This window comes from Myiozetetes cayanensis, unplaced genomic scaffold (assembly GCF_022539395.1).
Source record: "Myiozetetes cayanensis isolate MyiCay16 unplaced genomic scaffold, myiCay2020 scf5-8, whole genome shotgun sequence".
NCBI classification, from domain to species: domain Eukaryota; kingdom Metazoa; phylum Chordata; class Aves; order Passeriformes; family Tyrannidae; genus Myiozetetes; species Myiozetetes cayanensis.
In genome coordinates, this window is record NW_026087742.1 from 46,984,147 (window position 1) to 47,008,715 (window position 24,569).

General features: G+C 43.0%; 1 protein-coding gene across 7 annotated transcripts in view; it reads left to right on the forward strand.

Annotated features, from left to right (window-relative positions):
* Window positions 1-24,569, forward strand: part of MTUS2 (microtubule associated scaffold protein 2) — a 283,058-nt gene that overhangs the window by 247,075 nt on the left and 11,414 nt on the right. For all 7 annotated transcript variants that reach the window (XM_050331271.1, XM_050331272.1, XM_050331269.1 and 4 more), the window contains 6 exons: window positions 7,963-8,029; window positions 14,664-14,878; window positions 18,579-18,684; window positions 20,572-20,645; window positions 22,068-22,166; window positions 23,631-23,750. In XM_050331271.1, the coding sequence (XP_050187228.1) occupies window positions 7,963-8,029; window positions 14,664-14,878; window positions 18,579-18,684; window positions 20,572-20,645; window positions 22,068-22,166; window positions 23,631-23,750 (681 nt within the window). The remainder of the gene's footprint in view (window positions 1-7,962; window positions 8,030-14,663; window positions 14,879-18,578; window positions 18,685-20,571; window positions 20,646-22,067; window positions 22,167-23,630; window positions 23,751-24,569) is intronic.

A 24,569-nucleotide genomic window follows, 5' to 3' on the forward strand; every position in this document is an offset into this window, starting at 1 on the left:
GGTGTTTGATTTTGGTTTGTTTGTTTGGTGGGGTTTCTATGTTGTTGTTGTTGTGTTTGTTTGTTTTTAAATACTTGACTGTGATATTCTGAAACTCTGGTTGAAGCCCTGGCAGGGCTGAGGAAGAGTAGAGAAGAAGAAATTGGCACGAACTAGACAGTTACCTGAGCATTTAAATGTAATTAAATCCAGTTTTGCTGGACATTCTTGTTGTTTCCTACTATTTTCAGAATAGTTTTGTGCATCACCCATTACAGTAGGACATACGATTAAAAAAAAACCTCCCGTCCAGAGAGGCACAGATCTGAGCTGCTTTCCTATCAGAAGGAAGAACTGTTTCAGCTTGAAGGACAATGTAGTTTTTCTGTATGTTTGATAGTGGTTTAGCTTTCAGGAAAATTATGGGTTTCAGGTTTAAACAGCATAGGGATTTGCTGCACAAATAACACCTTGAGTGTGAGTCATTGAACTCTTTTGCCTTTTTCCAGTATTATGTTTAATATAAGTTTTTAGAGGAAAACATTTCCTGCCCGAGGCTGCTGCAGCTCCATGCCCTGTGTCTGGACAAGAAAATATGTACCCAGTGGGCACATGGATACAGACCAGACATCTGCACCACTGTGTGTGTATATACGCAGGTTAGGGTTATGTTAGATTATGTGGTGTATATACGCAGGTACATGGCCAAAAAATTACCCCAGCCCTCGAGGACTGCAGAAGTCTCCAGGTGCGTTGCAGAGGTCTGTGTTTTTGCAATCACAAGGAGTCACTGAGGTCCAGAAAGGTTGATCTTCCTCGAGATTTAAATAAACGACTTCAGGGAAAGTCCTTACGGGGATATTAGACCGTTTCGGGAGGCTGGGGAACACCCGGAGGGACATCCCTCACGGATGAAGTCGGACGAACCAGTGGACCCACCCGGGGAGAGCAGTCGGCTGGAAGCGGGGCCCCGTCCCGCGTCCCGCCCCGCTGGCAGCAGCCCCCGCGCAGCACGGCGGGCAGCTCTGCTCAGCCGCAGAGCCCGCAGGGCGGCCGGGGCGGCATCCAGTGCGGCAGAGCCGCAGCCCTGTCCGCCGGCACCGCACGCAGCCCTGCCGCCCGGCTCGCGCCAAGCAGTGGATTTGGGAGCGGCGCGGGAAGAGCAGCGAGCCGGGGGACGCTCGCGTTAAAGGCACCAGGCAAGCGGACAGACACGGAGGACGGGGACCACGGTGATCAATGGCTGTGAATGCGGCAGGAAGATGAGACGCGAGAGCCTCCCCGGCTGAGAGCTCTCTCTCGGATTTCAGCGCGTTTGGGGATGTCGCTGCGAAGTTTCAAACTCCGTCCCCGCCGTCCCCCACCCCGGCACGTCCCTGCGATGGCGCTGCTGGACGTGCCCTGCTCTGGGCAAACCTTTGCCAGCCCGAGCGACCGAACTGTCTTTTTTGGGAGAGGCCCGAGCCAGCGGGCGAGCAGCGGTGCTCCGGCGGGGCGGGGAGCGGGCAGCGCTCCGCGGGGAGCGAAGGCGCCGCCGGCTCCACTGCTCCGCACCCTCCGGGCCGCCGCAGCCGCCCGCTACGAGACACTGTCCCTGCCCCGCTCCCGGCTCCTCGACCCAGACCCTGGCATCCCCCGGCGCCCCGGGACGCTTCAGGTTGACAAGTCCCCTTGGCCGGGCTCGGCGTGCAGGGACGCGACTTCCCCTCCTGCCAGTGTCACCGCCCGGGGCTCATCCTCCGGCTCCGTGCCAGCCTGGCGGCAGTCCGGCGGGTGGCGATCCGGAGGGTGGAGGTCCTGCCAGGATGGGCAAATGCTGCTCCACGTGTTTCCCCCCCGTTCGGTGCGAGGACGAGACGGTATTTTGCCTCTTTTTATCCTTTAGTGAAAGGGAAGACAAGTAGCCGTGATAGAGCCTGGGTTGGCTGCTTCTCGCTGGCGTCGGTGGCGTGTGCGCATCCCGGGTGGCAGAGAGAGGGGACCGATGCTTGGCTTGTTTACAGTGTGGTGATCTCCCCTTCACCAGGGACAGGTCTAACTATCGCTTTCTCATGCACTGCAGTGCCTTACATAAGTTTATCCTGCAGTGTAAATGTAAGGGTTGTATGCTCATGAAGCAAGGAGGGACCTTTGGCATCTTCTGTAGCAACAGTCGGCTTGATATCTTGCTCTGCTTTTCATACATTTTTAATAGCCATGCGAAGTACAAGTTATAAGGGAAACTTGCACAGAGTTTTAAAGTTTGAAGAGAGATTTTTCAGCCTCCAGCTGTCCTAAGGTTTTACCTCTCCAACAGTCCTCCTCTCTGACAGAGTATTGATCCTCCAATCTAGGAGAAGTGAAACAAGACAAAACTACCTTTTTTATTATGTGCAGGTGAATCTAAATCAAACAAATTCCTAGGCACCAAAATGGGTCATGTAATAAATACCAGTGCAGAGGTAACTATGTAGCTACAGATAGCAGGAAAGAGAAAACATCTACAAGAGAAGTTGTGGGACATTTCAAACACATATATTTTCCTGATATTCTTCTGTGAGTTTGCCTGGATTTTAAGTACGTACAGAATAGTGAGAGATGACTATATGCAATTAATTTGCTTGATAGAAAATATCTTGGCAGAAACAGATATTTGTGAAGTATATGCTGTTAGAGTTTGGCTTTTTAAAATATTCATCTACTACATGAAATGAAAAACTGGTGGTGCTTCCCATTTACTAATAATATGTTCAAATATAACTTGAGAAGTGCTACAAACCAGGTTAAGAAAAAAAGTGTGGGTTATTATAAAACTTGTCGAATATAGCAGTCACTGGGGGATATCTAGGTGCCTGTAAACTTTAACCTAAAGAATGTTATGAGGGAGGATTACCTGGCAACATGATTGAAAAGCAATCTTAAATCACCTCTTTTTTGAAGGAAGTCTACAGATAATTTTGAACATCAGCTGCTGTGGGATTCAGTTATTGCTTCTACAGGTATCATCTGAAATATTTATTGGTACCAGAGAATTCTCAATGTATATGATTCTCTTTCCAATTATTATAGAAGACCTTGCCACAGGGAAGTCTGAATAAAGCAACAGTGACTAAGCACCATTTGCAGGTCAGCATTTTTTTTTTTTAGTATTTTGAAAGCTTTGGACACAGAAAAGCTGTTCTGGAGGAACACTTTTAATAACAAGTGCCACAGAGCATCTCTGTGCAGTGCATTTTTTAGGAGGTATTGTGGAAAACTGAGAAGTGTTTGTGGAGACATTGTAAGTACATTTGGACCTTAGAATATGAGCAAACAGGTTAGTTGGCTGGGTGGAGAGACGTGTAAATTTGGGAAGTTAACTTCCTAGGTTTACTTCCTAGCTGCAGTTGACTTCTTGTATGGGTCTGGGCAATTCTCTGATGTTACTTGCCTCATCTGACCCATTTCCATGTCTACAATAGATCTACTATTACCACCTATTTACTACCTATTGTTAAAAAGCACCTGGAGATTTAATTAATTAGCATTTCTAATTAATTAGTATCTCTCAGGTAGTTTGTAGTTCTCAGAGGAGACTCCAAGGCAAATCTCAACACTTCCTCCCCACCCCACAGTTATTCCTAGTCCAAAGTAAAATCTTGACCTGTCTCCCTGACAATGTGTCTTTGAGGATATCTTACCTGTCAACTGAAGCTCTGTGCAACTGAAGCAGAACCTTTCATAGAATCACTGAATCATTGCATAGTTTGGGTTGGAAGAGACCTTTAGAGATCATCCAGAGCAGAGATATCTTCAGATGTCCAGCCTCTGCCTCCAAGCTTTCATAACTACTTCTCTTCCTAATCTGTTTGGACAACACCAGCATCTTACGCATACTCAGACTCATATGTTTTACCAAGTTATTTTTCTAGGTCCTCACATGCAGTTATATCTAAATTATGCTGATTTTTTTTTCTCAACTACACTGTTAACTTTTGGTCAGTGTTATTTAATTGGATTAATTCATGTTTCCTTCCTATGTTTCTGGCTACCTGCCTGACTACATGCCAGGTTTTCCAGAGCTGCTTGGAAATTGCACCAATATAAGTCACGTTTCAGGTGTTTTGAGTTGAATGGAGAATACACAAGTGACATTTTCAGTGTCTGTTTCCCTTACTGAAATGCAGTCTGATATCAAGCCTTTCACAGGAGAAATATTGAGAGGTCTGTGTTATAAAGCTGATGATATGAAAATGAGTTGCTACTACATCTTCTGTTCAACAGACAGTAGTTTAAACACAGAGCAAACATTTCATTCTACCTATTCTATTCTATTTTTCTTTCTGTCTGAGGAGATGAGGCACATTCCAGACACAAGACTCAACTGTTATAATGGGGAGTTCTGGAATGAGGAAGAAGCTTTTCTTCATCTCTGTGTTGAGTGTAATTTTATTTTATGAAAATTACTTCAGCATCAGAGTAATTTCTGGGGATGCAGCAACAGAAGGCCTTTATCATCATTTTTCCAAGAAGTACTGAAACCCATCATTCATTAAAAGTACTTGAAAAATAAGTGTGACATTTTATTTCATACAAACCCCACTGTTTTGGTTTCACAATTTGGCCAGAAAAAAATTAATTCCAAATCACATCAAAGGGATTTTTTTTTTCTCCCTTTCCATTTAACTGCTGCACTAAAATGCTGGATATTTGCACAATCTCCTTACAGTGTCTCTGACCTTTTCACCTACTGGAAACAGCTGTGTCACTAGTATGGTCACTGAACCTTTTTAAACCTAAGTTGGATTTGGCCTTTAGCTGCTAACTCTCAGTAGCTCAACTCCAACTGGTGGCCTAGTACAGGACCTCTACAAATCTCTTTCGATATGTTGAGCCTGTTAGACACAAAACTATTTGGAGGGCAGCTGCTTACCTTGTCTTCTCTTTCTAATGTTTTGTTGAGATAAATAGTAATGAAGACTGATTAATCCAATGGGATGTCCTGTTAATTTGGTTTCTTATAGATTTGTTTCAGGAAAGTTTTCCTTGTGTGCTTGTAAATTTTCAAATTGCTTTGTTGTTTTGACATTGGATATATATGAATCTCAGCATTGAACCTGATAGTTTTACATTCCAAAGTCAGATCCAGTTTTGCTCTGCTGTAATGTTGGTTTCCTTAGCACTGGCATTCCCAGTTCCCTCGTTACACTGACAATGAAGTGCTGGTTATCTACAGAGCCACATCAATGATAACAAGTAGGGGCTTTTTCGCTTTGCATTACTGCCATATTTAGACTGCCACAGGAACACGTGCAGTCTACAGCTGTCATGTTACAGTGACAAAGCAGGTTGCTGTAACAGAAGATGTCAGGGATCTTTGTGAATTCACTGTGCATCCAGGAACCCAGGAGGCTGATACAATGATTAGTCAAAACTGCACCTTGCTTCTCTTGCAGGAGAGGAAGATAAGGACTCATGTACTGTTGGTCTCTAGAAGAACTCTCTGAGAAAGCGGGACTACTTGAGGCCTTGGCACTGAGGCCAACCCTTGCACATGTAACCTCCCAGGAAACTTAAATATGAAGTCCCAAAGAGCAAACAGGACACTCTAACCAATATAAAATACAATGCAAAAAGTATTGGCAGGGCAGTCAAATGACAGCAAAGGCACCCGAGCTGTGTCAATATCAGCCGTTTGAGATAGCTCCAGGGACTGCTCTGGAAATCATGGCCCCAGGATGGTGGGAGGCAGACTTGAGGCCCACTGTCCTGGTGGATTGGTGTCTATGTTGGAGCTTGAGTTATGGGACAGCATTTTTAAGCTGGCAACATGGCAATTCTTTATACTTTTGGAGAGGGTCCCACCACCAAGTGGCCTCAAGGGTAGGACAAACCTTATCTAAGATAAAACATAATGTAAAAAATAGAGTCTGTAATATTTCTTATGGAGGATCAAAATTCTAAACCCCCTTTTTTTCCTAGGATGTGGGTTTTTTTAATTGCTTTTAATTTTCTTCATGTAAGTAGAATAGTAACAATCCCATTGAATTCTGCCTATCTGTACGTTCTGGCAATGGTTTGTGCAGAGCTTTCTTGCTTAAATGGCTTTTGTTTCAAATAGTGGGAGCCTGGCAATTTGAGTGGGTGCTCCCCATCTGCAATTCCTGTACCCAGTGTATCCCTGTGCACACACCTTCAAGGGCACCAAGTCCTGGCAGTCTGTCAAGAACACTTCTTAAAATTACTCCAGTGAGTTAAACAGACAATGTGGGCAGATGCAGTGGTATTCTCTAACAGGGGAAACCTTATCTCTGTAGGGCTGCTGATTTGGGAATTTGTGTGAAGGGATCTGGCTTTTTAACATATCAGGCTGTATTTATCTGGATCTTTTAATTTTTTTTCCATATTTTTTTACTAATTAGGAAAAAAAAAGCACAAAAAATGCACATTGTTTTATTCTGAGCCTAGTGCAGTTGGTTGGGACTGGACACTGCAGTCCTGGCACACAGCCCCATATGCATTACTCAGCAGGATATGGAGCTGACTGGACGAACCAGGCCTTGCATTCCTGGTGTCTTCCCATAACTGAGTAAGAAAAATGCCGACATCATCTGGGTCTCCTCAGGCTCTCAAGGCTCTCAGATCATCTCAGTTTCTCACTCTGTTTACAGCAAACTTTCTGGGAAATGTGCCCCTTGGATATGGTGGAAATCCTCCCAGAAGAGCAATAGTAAAGGGTTAATTTGAATTCCACATCCCATTATTCTGGTAGTACCAAAAATAAAGTTGTGTTAGTTCTCTTAACAGAGTTAAAAATTTGGTGCAGGAAAAATAAACAGAAAGATTAACCTCTGAAATATTTTTTCCACTTTCATTTTTGTAATATAGAACTAATTTGCTATCCTATCTGCTATGTATCCTGCTGCCAAACTAATCCTTTTTGTGTCCTACATTTTTATTAACCTTGCTGCTTATTACTGTAAGATTTTGTTTCTAAGACTCCTTTTAATTCAATTTACTACTGCACTGCTCTTTCTCTTGAATATAACTTTTCTGTAGTGTCTTTTAAGGATTCTTGACCTTTTCTAACCTGGGACATATTTATAGTAGCCTGATCTAGTTTTCCTAATAATTAGTGAACTTCCCAGCAGGATACATTCTTTTATCTTCTTCCTAATATGATTCAGGATACATCTCAATTTAAAGTGCCCATAGGATTTAAACCATTATGCTGGGATTTATTGTAGAAAAATCAAACTCCAGTAGAGTTTTCCCTAAGAATTTTCTTTGTCAGTTTGTACAGCACTGATCAGATAGCTTCTGTCAAAGTCCTTTCATTTTATTCATAACACCTTAGCATTGCTAATGTAAATATGTTTTAATTTTCCTTTAGCTAAATCATACATTTTAATTCCTAAAGTATTTAGATTTCTTTTGAGACTAGTCAAGGGAAGGAGCCCTTGTTCTTTACAGGTAATGAAATCACAGGAATAAATGTGTAAATAGTCATGAACATCAGGTTATCAGTGGTGTCTGTATAGGTATGCTCACCATGTCTAGAATGGTGTGAGTAAAGCTATCTGCTCTACAAATTTGACTGTGTGAGCATATTATTATGTTTGGAGGTGGTTAAATGCAGATGTAAATAGGTTAAAGTCTTTTAACAGGATTAATAAATTAATCTTGCACATGCAGTCCAGCCATAAATGATACACAGGTTGACGACAAAATGATATTAAAAAAATTTTGTTTAGACACATAGGAGTAAATAGAGTATTTTGTGCTGTCATGTGCACATGAGTGTGTGTACATGTATTCACAGATATACAGGGTATTTCTGGCCAGTGAGTTGTGGTTCCTAAGCTTGATTTAAAAACTGAATGAATTAATTATAATCCCACTCCCCTCCCCTAAAACAAATCTGAGGAATCAATCTAATCTACTTTACTAAATGAACATGTGAAAGTGATTATCTGGGATAAACCTGGGGGCTATACATACTTGTCTCTCTTTTTCCTTAAACAGAATGAAAATGCCCTTGTGAAAATAAAGGAGTTAGGAGTCGAGCTTGCAAAGATCAGGGATGAAGTCGGTAAGTAGTACAAGAAAAGTAACAACAAAGTGATTTTCTCACTTTACACAAAATCAGTTATTACTGTTATTGGTGACCTGATCCTGGGGAACCTGCATGTGTATGATGAAGTGTCTTCTGAAGCCTACTGGCCAGGGATTTTGTGGCTTTGCAAGGAACCGTGATTTTCTCTCTTTGCTGTGGAGATTTGACCATTACCACACATGCTGGAGCTAGTTGTGCATCATCTTTCCTAGAGAAAATGTTCTTCATAAATCCATAACTTCCATTCTCAAACATCACTGCCAAGGAGAAAGCATAATGATGAAAAGTGGGAAGATGAGACTGTTGCAGTGCGTGGTGGCTAGGAATGCATCTCTTAATTATGAGCATTTGCATGTTTTGCAGTTCAGATACAAACTGAAGGACACCAAGCTCCGAACTCGCTTATTAATATCTCTAAGGTCTCTTCCTGGTGTAGACAGGAAGAACAACGCATCCTGTTTGATCTGCGTATTCCCTGTGTATCTGCATGCATCACTTTTCCATTTGGTTTCTGATCTAGGCAGAGGAGACAGGGAGAGTGTAAAGATATCACAACTCCTGAGAGAGAAGGTGGACTTTTGCTCTGGCTTCAGTTAACAGGCTGAGTTCTTTTGGGCTTAAATCTCCCCAGAATGAGTGTGATTTAGGGTTCATTTACCCCAGGGCAAATGGAGAGGAGGACCACTGGGCAGGGGACACCCTGGGTATCAAAAGGTGTTGGAATGACAGATGACTGGAGTTATGAATAAGGGGGACTTCTCAGCTTTCCCTGCATGTGGGAGCCCAGTTGCTGGGTCATGAAGTAAACACAGATTGTGCCGAGTGGCCAGAGGGAGACTTGACTGGCAAAGGAAGGCTCAGGCCAAACCCCTGTGAGATGGGCAGAACTGCAGATCCTCCCTATGCTTCATCTTCACCTTGCCTAAGACAACCCACTTCAGAAAAGCTGAACACAGCCCTTTTCTGAAGCCCATCAACTTGTGCTCCCTGATGTACCCCTCTGAAATTATTTGGCTGATTTTCATTTCATGGTGAGCTTTATTGTCCCCATGGCAAACATATACCGCAGGAATGGCAGAATAGCATTTGCAGTTATTCCCTGATGCCTGCCTTCCTCCATCCTCTGACCTCCACAGCTCTCAAAGAGGAATTGTTGCCACTTTTGGTTGGTACATTGTTTAGGGAGGGCATATCTGAAGCTCTTTGTTCAATATCCACTTCTCATTTGAAAGCCCTATCTCAATCTAGCAGGGTGGGTTTGCTCATTTTCATGACTGTTTTTTCAAGTGGCAGTGACATGGGAAGGAAAGAAAGGTTCAGTGCTGGAGATGAAGAGTTCTGCTTCCATTTACACCATGTTTGTACAGTTGAAGTGAATACAAATCCCTGGTGGCTTTGCTGGAGAACGTTGCCAAGGATATAAGTAAGTGCCTGCCTGTTTGGGGGTCACAGAGTAGGATGTTCAGTAACAGGAGATCACGGCACTGCCTGCCCTTGCTATTGTCCTTGCACATGCAGCAATAGACACCTCCTCTGCTGAGAACTGGGTTATGATGGCAAATGTGGAGACAGGTTTGCTAAGAACACCAGATACTCCAGAAGAGCAGGCTGAGCTGTACTGCTTCAGAAGGGAGATAAGCTGTAGACATGTATGGGCTTTCTTTCTCAGAAAGGGGAAAGGTGGTGTGAGATAGTCCTTTTCTCAGTGGTCCTGTGGGCATGTGTAGTGGAGAGGAGCCATTACAGGCCACCTCTTCCTGAGCAAGCCACCACTCTGGGAGACACCAAGATGCTGAGCAGAGGCTGTTCAGGAGTGACACAGGTGGCTGGTCATTTGCTTGGTGAAGGTAGTCTTCTCTGTACAACAGATGCAACATGAGATGCAACATAGCCAGGACTCCCAGTAGCAATGAACAAAAAAGTGAACATGTTCAGGTATTGCAGTTCAGCAGAATGCGAAAAAATTAATCAGCAGCACAAATCCTAGTATGCGTCCATAAATATGGAAGATCAAGGTCTATGTTTTTAGTGAAAGTCAAAAATTGCTGGACAATCTCTTTTCCTTTGGTATGAAATTATAAAATTTAGTTCTGTGAAACAACCAGTGTTTTAAATCTTTGGAAAAGGCGAAAGGCAAATGCCATGTGCATGAGAGCTTTTCTTATCAGTGCACTTCTTTGCTATCTCTAAAGCAGTTCAGGCTGTGGGTGTTACTGGAGACATGCAGCCTCCCTGTGCTACAGGAGGGTTATTTTGCTCTCACTGTCAGATGAATTATAGGTAATTCTATGAAGAAATTTAGGGCAAATCTACAGAGCATGTTAGGCAACTAAGTTGTATTCTGACTTGTCCCAGTCACCTTGATAAGTAGTCACTCATTAATTTAAAAATAACCAGTCCAGTTAAACAGCATGGGTGTTGGTCAGAAATTCCTGATTTCTCATGTGTAAATTCACCATGTCAGACTCACTTATGCAAATGTCTTAATGAATCAGTGAAACAAGGCTGGATTAGCCAGAGTTGATACAGGCAGTGTGTCCAACATTTAGTTATTTAGGCAATAGCTGTAATTCAGTTACAATTTAGGTGCTGAAGTGCTTGGTTTTGAAAGCACACAGTCTTTGTTAACTTCAGCAGAAACTGCAGGATTCTGCTAAACAAAGCAATGAAGCTGCAAGAGAGAATACACTGTTCAGAAAAGTCAGAATGTAAGTTTAAGGAAAATTCTTTTGGTAAATAAAACCACTGTTGAAGCAATAGCAGTGATAGAGCATATGTAAAATAGCTTAGGAAGACCTGCATCCTTCTGGAGCCAAGCAAAATATTTAGGTTCAGACAGTGTCCACTTTTACCCCCAGCACTGCTGTGAATGTATCACACCTCGTCTGAAACCAGCATGGGTGAAATAGTAAAGTGATTCTCCCTCCCCACTCCTGGGGAGGAATATGGCCTCTGTAAACACTGAGGGACTTGTTATTTTAAGCAATAAGATTTGCTCATGTATTTTGCCAGAAATAGTAAGGCTAGAAAAACATGAGAAGCAGTCATTCTACACTCAAGACACTGATCTTTATAAATTATAAATATAAGCACTTTTCAGCTGCAACACTGAGTCTCTTGAAATAAAGAGGTTTTGAAGATGGGCTATTTCCCTTCAAACCAATTGAAATTAAATGTCAGAATTACCTGCTTCTTTGCTGCAGACCAATGGCATGTGAAGCAAGTTGAGAGGAGTTACGAAGATGCATTTAAAAACTAGATGAAGAGAAGACAATCTGTTGTCAAGTTTAAAATTTGTATTATCTGTGTTCTTGAGAATTTGGAAGCCAAAGCCTATGTGCCATTTCGTCCTGGATATGACTCCCAGTCAGAGGACCCATAACTTGAGTGTGGTGGCTGTGGTTTTGTCTGTGAATCTGGGGTCAAGGGTCAGGAAGAAGAGAAGAGTCTAAGTGGAAAAGAGCCCACTTCTTATGTCAGAAGCAAACAGTCCCTCTGTGGGGCCCAGGACACCAGCCCCCCAGTTCCCTCAAGATTTTCCCTCCTGAATAGGAGGTTGGGCTGTGGCTCAGACTCTGTGTGTGGGGGGGTGTCAGTCTGGTAGTAACATCCACTTTTCCCTCACCCTCCCAGCCCATCCTGAAATGGGTTTTGCTCATCTGTTGCACACTGTAAAAGCCACTTGGTGCTCAGGGAGTAAGGAGGCAACTGTAGCTAGTCTCATTTAACCCAGCCCACTGACATCCTAGGAAATATCAGAGTCATTTCCAGCCTGTAAGCAGCAATGGAAATACCCAGAAAGAAGGAGAAAGACAACCAGGGTTTAATTCTTCATGATAGCAACCAATCACAGTTTTGCTCTCCTTGTCTTGTTCCATGTCAGTAATAGATTCATATAACTTTTCTTAGTGATTTCTTCTTTCTCTACAAGAGTGACTCACTTTAGCAGTATCCCAATCCTGATGCCTGAAATTCACTGTTTTACAGCAACATTAGCCAGTCTTCTGTTCAGGCATCTGTTTTGGGGTCCTTGCTGGTGGCGATGCAGCTGTTTCACCAGAACCACACACTGACACCACAGCAGATTCAATGCCAGCTCCAGCAGGGTGTGCTCTCCCATTTTGGTTCCTGCTCCCTAGGAGGGTAGGAGAGCTGCAGAGCTTTGGGCTGCATGGGTTTTGCCACCTTCTATGCTGTTCCAGTAAAGCCACGCCCAAAGGTCCATCTCCTTACTAAAAAGAGATTCAGTTTTTCCTCACCCCTTCGGTCCTCGGCCTCATTTGTCTTAGTCTGTCTGTCTACTTATGGTAGGGATCGTTCCTTCACATTGGAGGTATTTTATATTCAGTATTAGGCAAATTTCCTGGGCAATGGCCCCGTCTTCTGCCTCCAATAGCATTGTTGGGTGAATGGGGAATATGCCATGCAAGCGCACTTTCCCTGCTTTTCTCTTCCCTCCATTTTGCAGCTGCATCAGGGTTTGATTTGTGAATAGTTTTGTGTTTCAGGTTACAGGAAGTGTTTCAGATGGACTTTCTTTTGGTTAGAGCGTGTTATTTCATTGCCCAACCCTTCCTATGTGCTGGGTAATCTCATCAGAGAGGCTGGAGAGGGCTGGGGTTCATTACAGCTCCAATTTAAAGCTTGAGTAAGTTTGAATTCTACTGAAGGCATAACTGCAAGCATAACCCCTCCTGCTCTGGGATCCCTTTACATGCCAAAGAAAATAAAAAAGCAAAAGAGAGGGTTTAGAGCTATAATCCACACTGCCAGGAGACAAGACATTCCAGCTAATGACCATATAAAATACAAATTGTGCCATTTCATTTTCAGTATGAGGCAGATGGGAAAGCTTTTTATGGGCTGCCACTGAGGTGCTAAGATCACTGGTTCACTCTTTTTCTGTAAGGAGCAGAGAGCTTGAAAGGGACACAAAGTTCCTCATAGTACTCCAGAAAACATCAGGATCAGAACAGGACCCCGTAGTGTTTATCTGTCTGGACATACTGAGCAAGTCTGGATATTGGTGTCCAGTAAGTGTGGAAGCAGAGCTCTAAACAGGGTGAAAAATAGCTATGTGGGAAAGGAAATGGTTAGTTTGGGTGCCCAGACTATCCTTGCATGGGTGCACTCAACATGAACTGTGGGGACAGCAGTGGTAACTTGGACAAATTGTTGCTATCCTGGAAAAAATGAGCACAGTCTGACACCATGGTAGAAAGAGACAGAAAAACATGAGGGGTGCCAGATATTGAGCAAATATATGGTCATAGGATAAATATGGTTTTGAAGCACTCAGCAGGGAGACAGCTGCTTCCAGTCCTCTTGTTTACAATGCCACACAGGTCTGTGCATGGCACGTGCATTTTGAAAGGCAAAGGAAGGATAACTATACAGATAGTTTGTTCAAAAGCTGATGATCTTTCTAAATCAGCTACGAGTCTAAACCAGAAAGAAGCTCTAGAAACCGACCTTTCCTTCTCTAGTGTTCTGAACATTGTGCTCATGATGATTTTAATCACTGCTTGGCTGTTGGATCTTTACAAGTGAGCAAATTTGCTCTCTAAATGTGGTCTGGCTGATCTTGTCCAACTTGCATCAGGTCTTCAGTATCTGGATTTGTTGCAATTGTTCTTTAGCAAAGCAAAAAGGCCGAGAACAGAGTGTTTGTGACACAGCTTTCCTTGGACCCTGGAAACAATACAGGTGAGGAACCAGATGGGGAAATGGACTGATTATCTTTGCCTCGATGGAACTGTTAGAAAACAGTTGTAGACATGGTTGTAAATTCTGAGACATGATCACTAGGTTAGTTCACTAGAGTAACAATTTCATATTTTCTGATTTTCTTCAGTATCAGCCTTTCACTTGTGCTCTCTGATTCCATTAAGCACACAAGAGAGTGGTTTGAATATAAAAGTATTTTAAGCAAGTGTGCATTAATCCTTGCTGGAGCTGGTACAAAAGACAGGTTTATGGGGTTAGCAGCTTTTAACAGCTAGAAAATGGGAAGTGTGAGATGCAATCCCTCTCCTGGTCAAGTCATCAATTATACTCCTTGCATAACATGTGCACAGGGTCTCAAGAGCCCAGGCAGCTTCTGCCTTCACTGGAAGTGGGGACTTAGCCAAGACTGTGTCTTCAGAGAAGAAAATAAGAAAAATCTTCTATCCCGGTTGAAAGGCTTTGTGTCAAGGGACTGTCTCACATGCTGTTTCTTATATCCAAGGCCAAGTAAAATGCCCAAAGCCTCAGTTTGTGGATCCAAGACTGTGCTGGCCAGGAGGGGACAACCAGTCACCCTGCACGTCCACAGAGTTCCGTGTTTTATTTATTATTAATGTTATTGTTGTTATTATTTTTCGATTCCAGTTTTGCATGGGCTTTTGCATACTCTGACAGTGCCTGTATTGAAACAAATGCCTGTGTGTATGTGTGTGAGAGAGAGTGGGACAGAGAGAAGTGGCAGAGAGAACTTGTTGCTGGCTGAGATTCATGGAAGTCCTGGAATCAGTGAGAACCACTGTGCTCAGGGATGTACACACAGGTCCAATTCCACTGTTTGGCCCAGAGCAGTTCAGAGTCTGACTCCATGGTCTTGTCTCCACAGCCCTCAACACGGCAAGATGGAAGAAACTACTGAGTGAGAAGGAGGAGCTGGAGAGGCGCTTCGAGGAGGAGGGGAAGCAGCTCTGCAGGCAGCAGCAGGAGGAGATGCAGGCCCTGGAGCAGCGGCTGCAGGAGGAGTACAGCACTAAGAGGGAGAGCCTGCAGGAGCAGCACAGGCTGCAGCTGGAGCAAGCCAAATTGCAGCATCAGGATCAGGTCAGTCTCCATCTATGGCCTTTGAAGAGCAGTCCGTGCCGGTACTGTGAGGGTTCAGGTAATGAAATATATTGAACATTCCAACAGGAAGGCACTGGTAATGAATTGATGGCTGGAAAAATGTATTCATGACTATCTTCACTGCTGTTTCTCCCTATTAGTTCTGCTATTATTTCTACAGAGTTGTCTGTTACATTGCTATGTCTTGTCTTCACATGCTTCCCGATGTTTTACAGTAAAAGTACTAAGAGTAGCTCAGCTGCACACACAGACTTGCTCCTCAACCCACCTATTTTAATCAACTGATATGAAACCAAGGCTTAATAAGAACCTGCTCAACACAGTTAAGGCCAGCAGAACCATGCCCATTATTATTTGAAATGCTAGTTAAAGGGCAGTACAGTGAAGTGATAGCACCCATGCAACACATGCAGCATAAACATCAAGCACATGATGCACTCCAGGTCCCCTGATTTCTGCTCCACCATCCAGTCTAATCTCTTGGGCTGTATGTCACAAGTGCTCCTCCTTGCTTTTCTTATGTATCTAGGTAGGAATACTCTCATAAGCAGCTGCTTCTGTCTTATTTTTTAACAGCTGAGGTGAACAACACTGTAACTCACCTATGGGCACCTCTCATATAGTGGCAGAATATCCTGGCCTGGATTATGTCAATATGCCTTTACCTGGCCTTATCTCATTTTATCCCCAATAAGCACTGGATACAGATCTGATTTTTCCAGATGCAACTCTCATCCACTACCCAACTCCACAGGTACTATCAAATAGCTTTTCATGTCCTAAACCAGATTTTTCAAAATATTCATCTGTAAATGGTTAGAACATGTGCTGGGCCATGTCTTTTTGTCCTCATTTTCATTTATGCAAGGCCTCTACATTGTCTGCTTTTCTTTCTGATATGAAAGAGGGATCATGTTCCCAAAAGTCTTGACAGTTTTTTCCTTTCACTATGTCACTGTGTCCGTCTGCCTGGTAGAAGATATGGGCTCTAGCTGCAAGGCTTAGCTCTCCTGAAACACCAGACATCAGCATTTGTGAAGGAATTTGCTCTGAGAGTTAATTTTTTGCTGAAATAGTTTACAGCTTAGCTCTGCTACTCTTTGAAGAGTTTCTGCAAGCTCAGAGGACCACAAGAACAGATCTTGGTTCTTCTCCTCTCAAGCTAATCGGTGCAAGAAAGGGTTCTACAAGTCATTGTAGAACTTGACTAGAAGTATGCTTATTTTTCTCATTTCCTCTACTGTGACTCTATACATCCTCACACAGAAGAGGTAGAAAGGCATCTTTCCCTCTGTGGGGCAAACAGTTCTCTGTCCTCCAGCTCTTTGATTTGCTCCAGAGCTCTGTGTCCCCTGATTACTGAAGATAACACAAACATTCCTCTCCAGTGCTTTGAAAGTGCTACCGTGACCCTAGCATCTCAGAGTTTTACCCCATATTTTCAATTCATAGTTCGAGCTACCATTATGAGTTTTATCAGGTTTTGCCTTTGAATTCCTACTCCATCGTAGACCCATCCTGTGTTGAGTGCTCTTGGATCAGAGGAGGCTGACAGGCCATGTTGGAAAGCTGCTCACCAATGTTTCTTGGCTAAGAAAATGTAACTCTTACACTGTACATGAGAAAAACCTTGTCCTTGAACTGTCCCTCTGCATGGCGGGGTTTGAATTTGCATTCATGAAGGCAATAACTATAGCAAAATCATTTTGTCCATGAATCTGCATGTATTTATGTATTCATGCATCTAATTTGGAAGATAGTCATCCCACTTTCATGGTTTCCAGTCACAACTTAATCTTCCATGCTGTATTGCTGTAGTGACCGCTTAGTTCACTACCAGGTAGCTGTTGTTTCTTTGGATACACAGCTGTCAGGTTTGGGAGGTTCAGCTAAGGAGGTAGCAGAGCACTGAGAGCCAAACTCCTCACAAATTGATGATGTATGCCAGTACATTCTCATATCTCCTTGTAACTAAGAGCAAAATTGCAGAGTAAAGGCTGCGATCTGGCTAGTCATTGTTTCTTGCTTGAGCTGCTCAAATCAAGCTGTTTTGCCCAGCGACTTATGAACTTCTCCCACTAGATCCTCCTCTTGATTTTACTGTATTAAGGCTTAAAAATCCCACCTGAGGTACCTTTATAGCCAGAAATAAACATGACTTGTATTGTGTTGATCACACCTATAGAGTAATTTAGTGGTGAAATTGGAATTAGCACCCAAGAGATCTGCTTTCCAGTGCCAAGTTGACTATCTGCCATGAAAAATTGCAGACCAGAGGTCATGCTGGAAGGATTAAAAAGAGTCATTTGGGATGTGGATATGAAACACACAGAAGACAGAAAAATCCCTACAGATCATTTGGGAAATATTTAATTGACTTTATAGATAAATAACCTGCCAAGGATGGTGGCAGCGAGAGGAGACCTCTTCACCTTCTGAAGTGGTTGGAGTTGAGCATAATCATTCCTATATGGTGCTCCTTAGCTGAGAAGCAATTAGAGTATGAATAAAGACTTAAGCAAGGGTGAGGTAAAGAACGTGGCAATGCTCATGAGGTTTCATCTTACAGACATCACATTCAGGGACATGGTGCTCTGGGAAAAGTCAGGTGATAGTTCTTGTTTCATTAGTAGCCCATTGAGTCATCTACCCCTCCACACACCTTTCTTGCTCTGTCATGCAATATATCAGCAGGCTGAGTCCCAATTATTTTGTGAACAGTTCTTCACCACTGAGTCATCTCCCTTGTTACTATGAAAATTAGTTTGGATAATTTTAAATTCCATGTTAAATGCCTAAATCTCATTCTAAGAGCATGCTTTCTCCAGTATGGTTGGAAATTTTGCTTCTGTTGGGTTACCTAGCACATGTTTGACAGTTAAAAGCAGTGAAATAACATTTATTCCAGTCAAGGCAAACTCAGCTGCAGTAACTTTCTACCATTATTTAACACACCTGTGAACAAAGAAAGGTTTGAGTCAAGGCACTTTGCAGTGAACAGCCATTTAATTGTAAAAAGGGAAATAGTCTGATCCTCTGCCTTGCCGGATATTACAGATACTATTGTATCAAATGTAGGGAATAAGACCACTGAGGTTACAAACCCCAGAAAAGCAAATCAATGCATTGCCTTCAGAAACTGCTCTGGACCACTGATCACCACTTAACCTTGATCACCACTTCTCATTGTATTTTCTTTAATGATGTATATCAAGGGACCATCATTAGGGATCTTGCTTTGCCTTTAGCCAAGCCTAGTAACAAACAACATACTGAAGGAGTCACAAACCCACTGGGTGCACTGGAACACAGGCTGCCCACAGCCCTCTTCCAGCTGCACTCCTCACTTCCATGACGGCTGTGGGTTGTGTGGTCATTAATATAATTTAGATTAATACAATGTTGAGATTTCTGAGTATTTAATAAATGCCATCTCTACCTAAAGATTTTTTGACCTTTTGCTTTCTTATGTACATCTTTATCACCATTAACCTAAAACAACAAAAATACTATGCCAAGGCATCAGCATACCTGTTTTGTAGTGAATAAAAGTGGCTCAGGTGCTGGAAGTGTCATGTTCAGTAGATCCCTTCACTGGAGCTCTCTAGCAGTGGCTTGTCAGTGTGCCACAGCGTGTCTAATCATATGTCCATGTCTCCACTCACTGTTGTTGAAACAGGTGGAAGATATCACAGCTGTACATGAAGCTGCAATGTTACAGTTGGAAAATAACCACATAGTTGCCATTACGGTACTGCAGGATGAGAATGACTGCAAGATTCAAGGTAAGCCAGAGATAACCCAACAGCTACGCAGCTATTCCAGAGCGGGAATTAATGCTGTAGTGACACTGTGTAAGCCTGGATTTTCTTCCTCCAGAGCAGATGATACAGAAAATTTGTGTTGGTCTAGTGCTTTCACGTGGGGTGGACTGTTAGGTTCATGCCAAGGCAGAGGGAGAGCTGTCTGCAGTGTGTACAGCATCTAACTTTGACCTGAGATTATCTGAGGGGGGTCTCTGGGTCAAAGATAAGACCTTCTCCATGCACTGCTGAAAATAGAGTCCAAATTCCACCTCACTTCACACACATGCTTTTCTCAAGAGGCTAATCCTAGGGTATTCAGAAGGCTAGAGCTCACTGGATATCTCTGAATTTAGGTGCTTAAATGCCCACACTGCTTCTAAAAACAAGACTCATCATTTTCAGCAGCAAACGTCTGGCCATGCTGAGCAGACCAAAGCCACACACTCATCCAAATCTGCACCTCAGCATTGTTATCTTTATTCTGTGTTACAGTTTTGGCACGGGACTGATGCTGCAGACAGTTTCCTGTTTCCTCCCTACCAGTTCAGTCTCTTAACATGTCTTTGTGAATGCTTTAGCTGACATTGTACAGTTATCTGTACAATCTCCCTCTTTTTTTTTTTTTTTTTTTTTAAGGTTTGCTTTTTAAATAGCTCTAGTAGGTTTTCCCACATTTTCCAAACCAAGCCATATTGCTTAGCTCTGCATTGTGTCAATTAGAGACACAGTCCAGAGCATAACATGAACTGAGAACAGTCTGTTCCCCTCTCCCATAGACAGAGAGGGTATCTAGCATGCCATCTGTAAATTAACATATGCAATTTTGAAAATAATAAAGTAAAAAGCTGTTTATTGCTTGAGGATATTCTTATCTGTCCAGTTTTGTTGGTATTTTTTGATGATAAAATTTAGTTGTGGTTTATCAAGGCTCTGGTGGCCAAAGTTTGTGCTCCCTGATCCTGGTGTGGGTATGAAATGCCCTCCTGTGCCTGAAAAAGGCACTGCAGCAGCTGCGGGATAGTGCTCTGTGCAAGACACTGGAGCGCTGGTATCGCTGCTCTTACTGTGATCAGGGATTAGAGGGCAGAACGCTGTGGGCTTGGGGTTGAAAACACGGCAATTACAGTGTCTGTATACTAAAAAGGTAGGTACTCCTACTGCACTGAATGACATTTTGATGCCATTGCTTTAGAGATTAAACTTTATTTCACTTTGCTTATTCAACTTCTCGTTATTTGCAAGTCCAGGGTGAGTTATTCTGGTGGAGAAACCTTTAATGTTGTTTTTTGTCATCTCTGTCAGTCTCACTACTGGAATAAACCTCAAAGCTCATCTGCCATGACTTTGGGGAGAAGCACTGTCATTTGCATTTTGGCACCTGAGGTGTTGGCCCTCCTCTCTATCTTCCCAAAGAAATTGCAAGCCAAGATTTTAAATATATATAATTTAAGAATCTTTGATCTGGGGATACTCACTGTGCGTTAGTAAATGACCCATTGGCAGACTGACCTTTTCAGAGTACCTGGGAGCTGGGACTTTTGACCAGTTCTGAAATCACTGAATGACCAGAATCTATTCACATAAAAACAGAGGTATCTGCAAGCAGTGCAAGATCAGGAAATCCTGATCTTCAAAACAACTCACCTAAGGTCACAGATTATATTACTAGCAGTTTCCTACTTCACCTCCATGTCCTAAAACTGCATCCCTAATTGCACTTGCCTCAAGATTTTTGTGTTCTGGTTTGACAGACTTCACTTAGTCTGTCAGTATTTACGTATATTACTCATTCACTTATATTACTGTATTATTCACTTCATCTGTCAATATTCACTCAGTAATATCATGTCTGTGTAATTTCCACAGAACTGAATACTGCTCACAAACTGGAAAAGGCACAACTAGAAGAGACTTTCGAAAAACTGCGGCTGTCACTCCAGGTTAGCAGTTTCTTTGTTTCCCACCCCTGTAATGATGTTGCAGAGCAGCTGATGGGGCAGCCCCAGCCCCTTTGCCAGCTGCCAGCACACCAGGCTCTTGCTTCTTACCCGCTATAGCACCTCCTGTCCTCTGCCTGTCCAAACTGGGATCTACCAGCAAACCCTCAGGATTTTTCCTTCACCTTGGGTGGTTCAGGAGAGAGGGAAAACCTAAAGTGGCAAAAGGGCATCTGGATAAAACAATAAATGTTCTTTTGACCCTGATGGCAAATTTGAGCTCTTCCCTGCTTGGTGGGACAGGCTCTGGCATCTGTGGTGGCTGTGAGCATCACCTTGTCTACATGGTACCCTCAAGCAGGCACCCCCAGGGCTCAGAAACGCTGACCCCTCCTTGGCCAGCCCTGCACCTGTGCTTTAAACTCTTCCCTGCTGCCCAAAAGTGGGAAAGGCGGTCCCATGCTGTAGACACATCTCCAGTCCCACTGGAGGGCAATGTGGTTCCTGATGGGGATTGCCCAGGGTTGGCCCTGCTGTGCAGCTAGTCTATGGCCAGCCAGGGTCAGCCCTGCACATCACATCTCCCACATCCCACTATTTAACACCAGGCTCTCAAGGTGAAGAAATTCCAAGGAGTGGAGGGCAGAAGTAATGCCCGTGATACATGCTAAGTTTGAAATTCTTGTGTAAACAAGTAAAGATGCCACAGCAAATAATGCAAGTCCTGTTTGATTTCACAGGCAGAGATGAATTGCAGTTTTAAACCCTCTAACTAGCACATATTTTTGCACTGCTGCAATCGCTTGAGGTGTGTCAGCAGTTTTGCAATAAGCGCTGATGTAATTTTTCAGCCAAGAAATCACAACTGTGAAAAATAAGACACAAATTTCACAGCAACTACAGATTTTACAGGTGTTGTATAGACAAGGGTACAGAAATGCCTTTGATAGTAACAGAAATACGATTGCTTAAAATAACGTGTTGTTCCGGTGTACAGCTCCGAGATGAAATGACAATCATTTAAAATCCACACCACGAATTTATCATTTCTTGTTACCATGTTTGAAGCTTAGAAAGGTGAAGGAAGCAGAGGTGGGGTGTCTACTGCCTCATTCAGACTTTAAGGATTGCACAATCATCCATGTGATATACATGCCAGCTCTCCTAAGGAAGAACATGTTCGTTTTCATCCAGCACAAGGTGATGGGATGATTTAGGATCAGCCACAGGTGTCGCAAGGATTTTGTGATTCTCTGAGGCTTGCAAACACTCCATTGTATGTTCAAGTGTACTTACATAAAAAAATACCTCTTTGCTGAGGTTTTTAAACCTTGTTCAGCTTTCCTGGTAGTTTCACAGTGCAGACTGACTTGTATGAAGATCAATAACACATTTGATGTATTAATTTGTATGTCTCCCCTCCAGGACCAGATAGACACCCTCACCTTCCAGAATCAATCTCTTAAGGCCAAAGCAGACCGATTTGAAGAGGCTCTGAAGAAAAACACTGAGGAACAACTGAAGGTAGGTGACAACTCTAACTATACAGTCATCAAGATACATGTTTCTGAATATGACTCACATCACATCATTCAATGAATAGCAATGGGATCCTCACCCCAGGGATGGGGTGGCAGGTCTCAACTGAGACTCCAAATATTGAGCTCTGGGGAAGAGTCAGAAATCTTAGCCTAGATCCATCATTTTCTGATTTATCTTCTTTTTCTTTATTTTTTCACCCATCATTTGTAGCTCTGCTTCCAAAACATTTCATTAACTCTATCTAGTGTATCCTTTCTGCTGTCTATTCTTCTTTCCCTTTTTCATCTCTTTCTTTTTTTCCTCTTTATCTTTTCACATTTACCTTTTTTCCTTTTGCCTTCTGAACCAACTTCTTTGATATTCCTTCTATTCTTTCTTTTTTTTTTTTTTCTGGATTTGCAGGGGACAGCCCTGTCATATGAAATATTTATTCAACTGCTACCTACTGCGTCCATGCTGTTTATTTACAGTGTGTAAGTAAACACACACTGCAATTATTTATGTGAAATGAAATAACCCTGAAATGACCCTCCAAAAAGAGTTTCCTTTCAGCTTGGGGCATTTCAGGGTGTTCATAGCACAATCTCATGGGCAGCTGTATCAACATGACAGAGAGGACATAATGAAAATAGTGGGGTGTGCAAAGGTCTCAGTGAATTTTTAGGTGAGAGAACTCCTTAGAAAAGAAGCATAAATGTCTGAAACAGGCTTGGCCATGGGAAACAGATAGCATCAGTCCCTTTCTGCCTCCACTGCAGTATTTAATTTACATGCAAGAACAAATTCTGCTGTGTCACAGTGTTGTTAATGCCAAGTACCACCAGGCAGTTCACTGGAGTGAGTTACACAGGGAAAAATCCAGAGCAGTGAAAGTCAGGGACAGTATTTCATCAGTATAATTCAGAGCACAAATATTGTCCATGAGCTGAACACTAGTAATCCCCTGTATCCCTACATCCCCTACATCCCTTCTGAAGTTCTTGAGCAGAGGGGAACTTTTTCCCATCAGATCTGACCTTTGCTAACAGGCACTATGATGCATTGGTGCAGGCAAGGCAGAACACTGTAGTTTTCACCTCCACCCCACTTGTCCAGTTTCATCAGTTTCATATTTGTCCTTTTCCCAAGCCAAAATCCCTGCAGAAGCATAACACACCTCATGTGGTTGCCAAGCTATGATTAGGAATGGGATTGCTGAACAACCTGGCATCCCATCCTTCTATCCATGGGGCTGGTCAAAAACAGGGTATTGTTGGCTACTCAGCCAAAGGGGTGTCAAGGGAGACAATATCATAGTGTTCTGGTGTGCTGCCAGAAGACCAGAGGTCCAGGTGGTTTTCACACCGCTAAGACTCCTAAACCAGGGCGTACATAAAGGAATTTTTCAGCTTATAGCTGAAGATGCACTTATGGCTGACATATCCAAATCACTGATATATTTCCTAGATTGTGCGAGCTCCATATCTGCACTTAGAAAAAGATTTGAAGAGCTTAAAACATGTTCTGGAAATGAAGAACTTCCAGATTCACCAACAGGAGAAGATGATTATGGAGCTGGAAAAACAGGTGAGTTATCATTCTTCCTACAGAGAAGACATCATAGAGGTAATAAAGTAAAAGTTTGGTTGCAGCAGATGAACTTAGAAAGGGTGAGTAAACACAGGAGGTTGGGGCAAGATGCAGTCAAAGAGTTTCACATCATTGATCTCTTCTGGGTTTTTTCAGTCAATACCTGCTCAGCCTGTTAGGTTAGACAATGAGGCGAGTGGTACAGGAAGAATGGAGGAAGGGAAACTTTGTGGTAGCCCAGGGCCTGCCTCATAAGCCCCTACAGGAGTCAGGTAGCCATTTAGGATCGGGGAGGGCATGTGGGGGAAGATTGAGCCATGGTGTTTCTTGCTGCTGCTTATGCAGGCACTTAGGGAGCTATGTATGAATTAGCAATATTCAGCAAGTAACCCCTAGCAAGGCTTACTCTTGGAAAGGTCTCTCCAACACTCCAGTAATGCTTTTCTTCAGCCTACACTGTTTTCTTATCCTTTGCCTGTGATAATCCCTAACAAAGGACTCCCCAGTTCACTATCAATTACATTTTTTATTGGAAAGGCGATTCATTTTATGAATAACCTGCAGTGACAGTAAAAGTGCAGTATGGTGACAACATGAGGCAATACCTCAGCTGGGAGCTGGGGCAGCTGGCTCAGCACAGCATTCAGCAAGATTTGCTTCCATTTACAGGGAAATTTGAGAACTCTGATGATTATTTTGCTGAACAGATGCTTGAGTAAATGGATGTAGAGAAAAGTGCCTCTTTACAACTAAGGCTTGTTATCTGCGCTCCTTCCAATGCGCTGCTCCTGGAACTAAGCCAGCATCTGCAAGCAT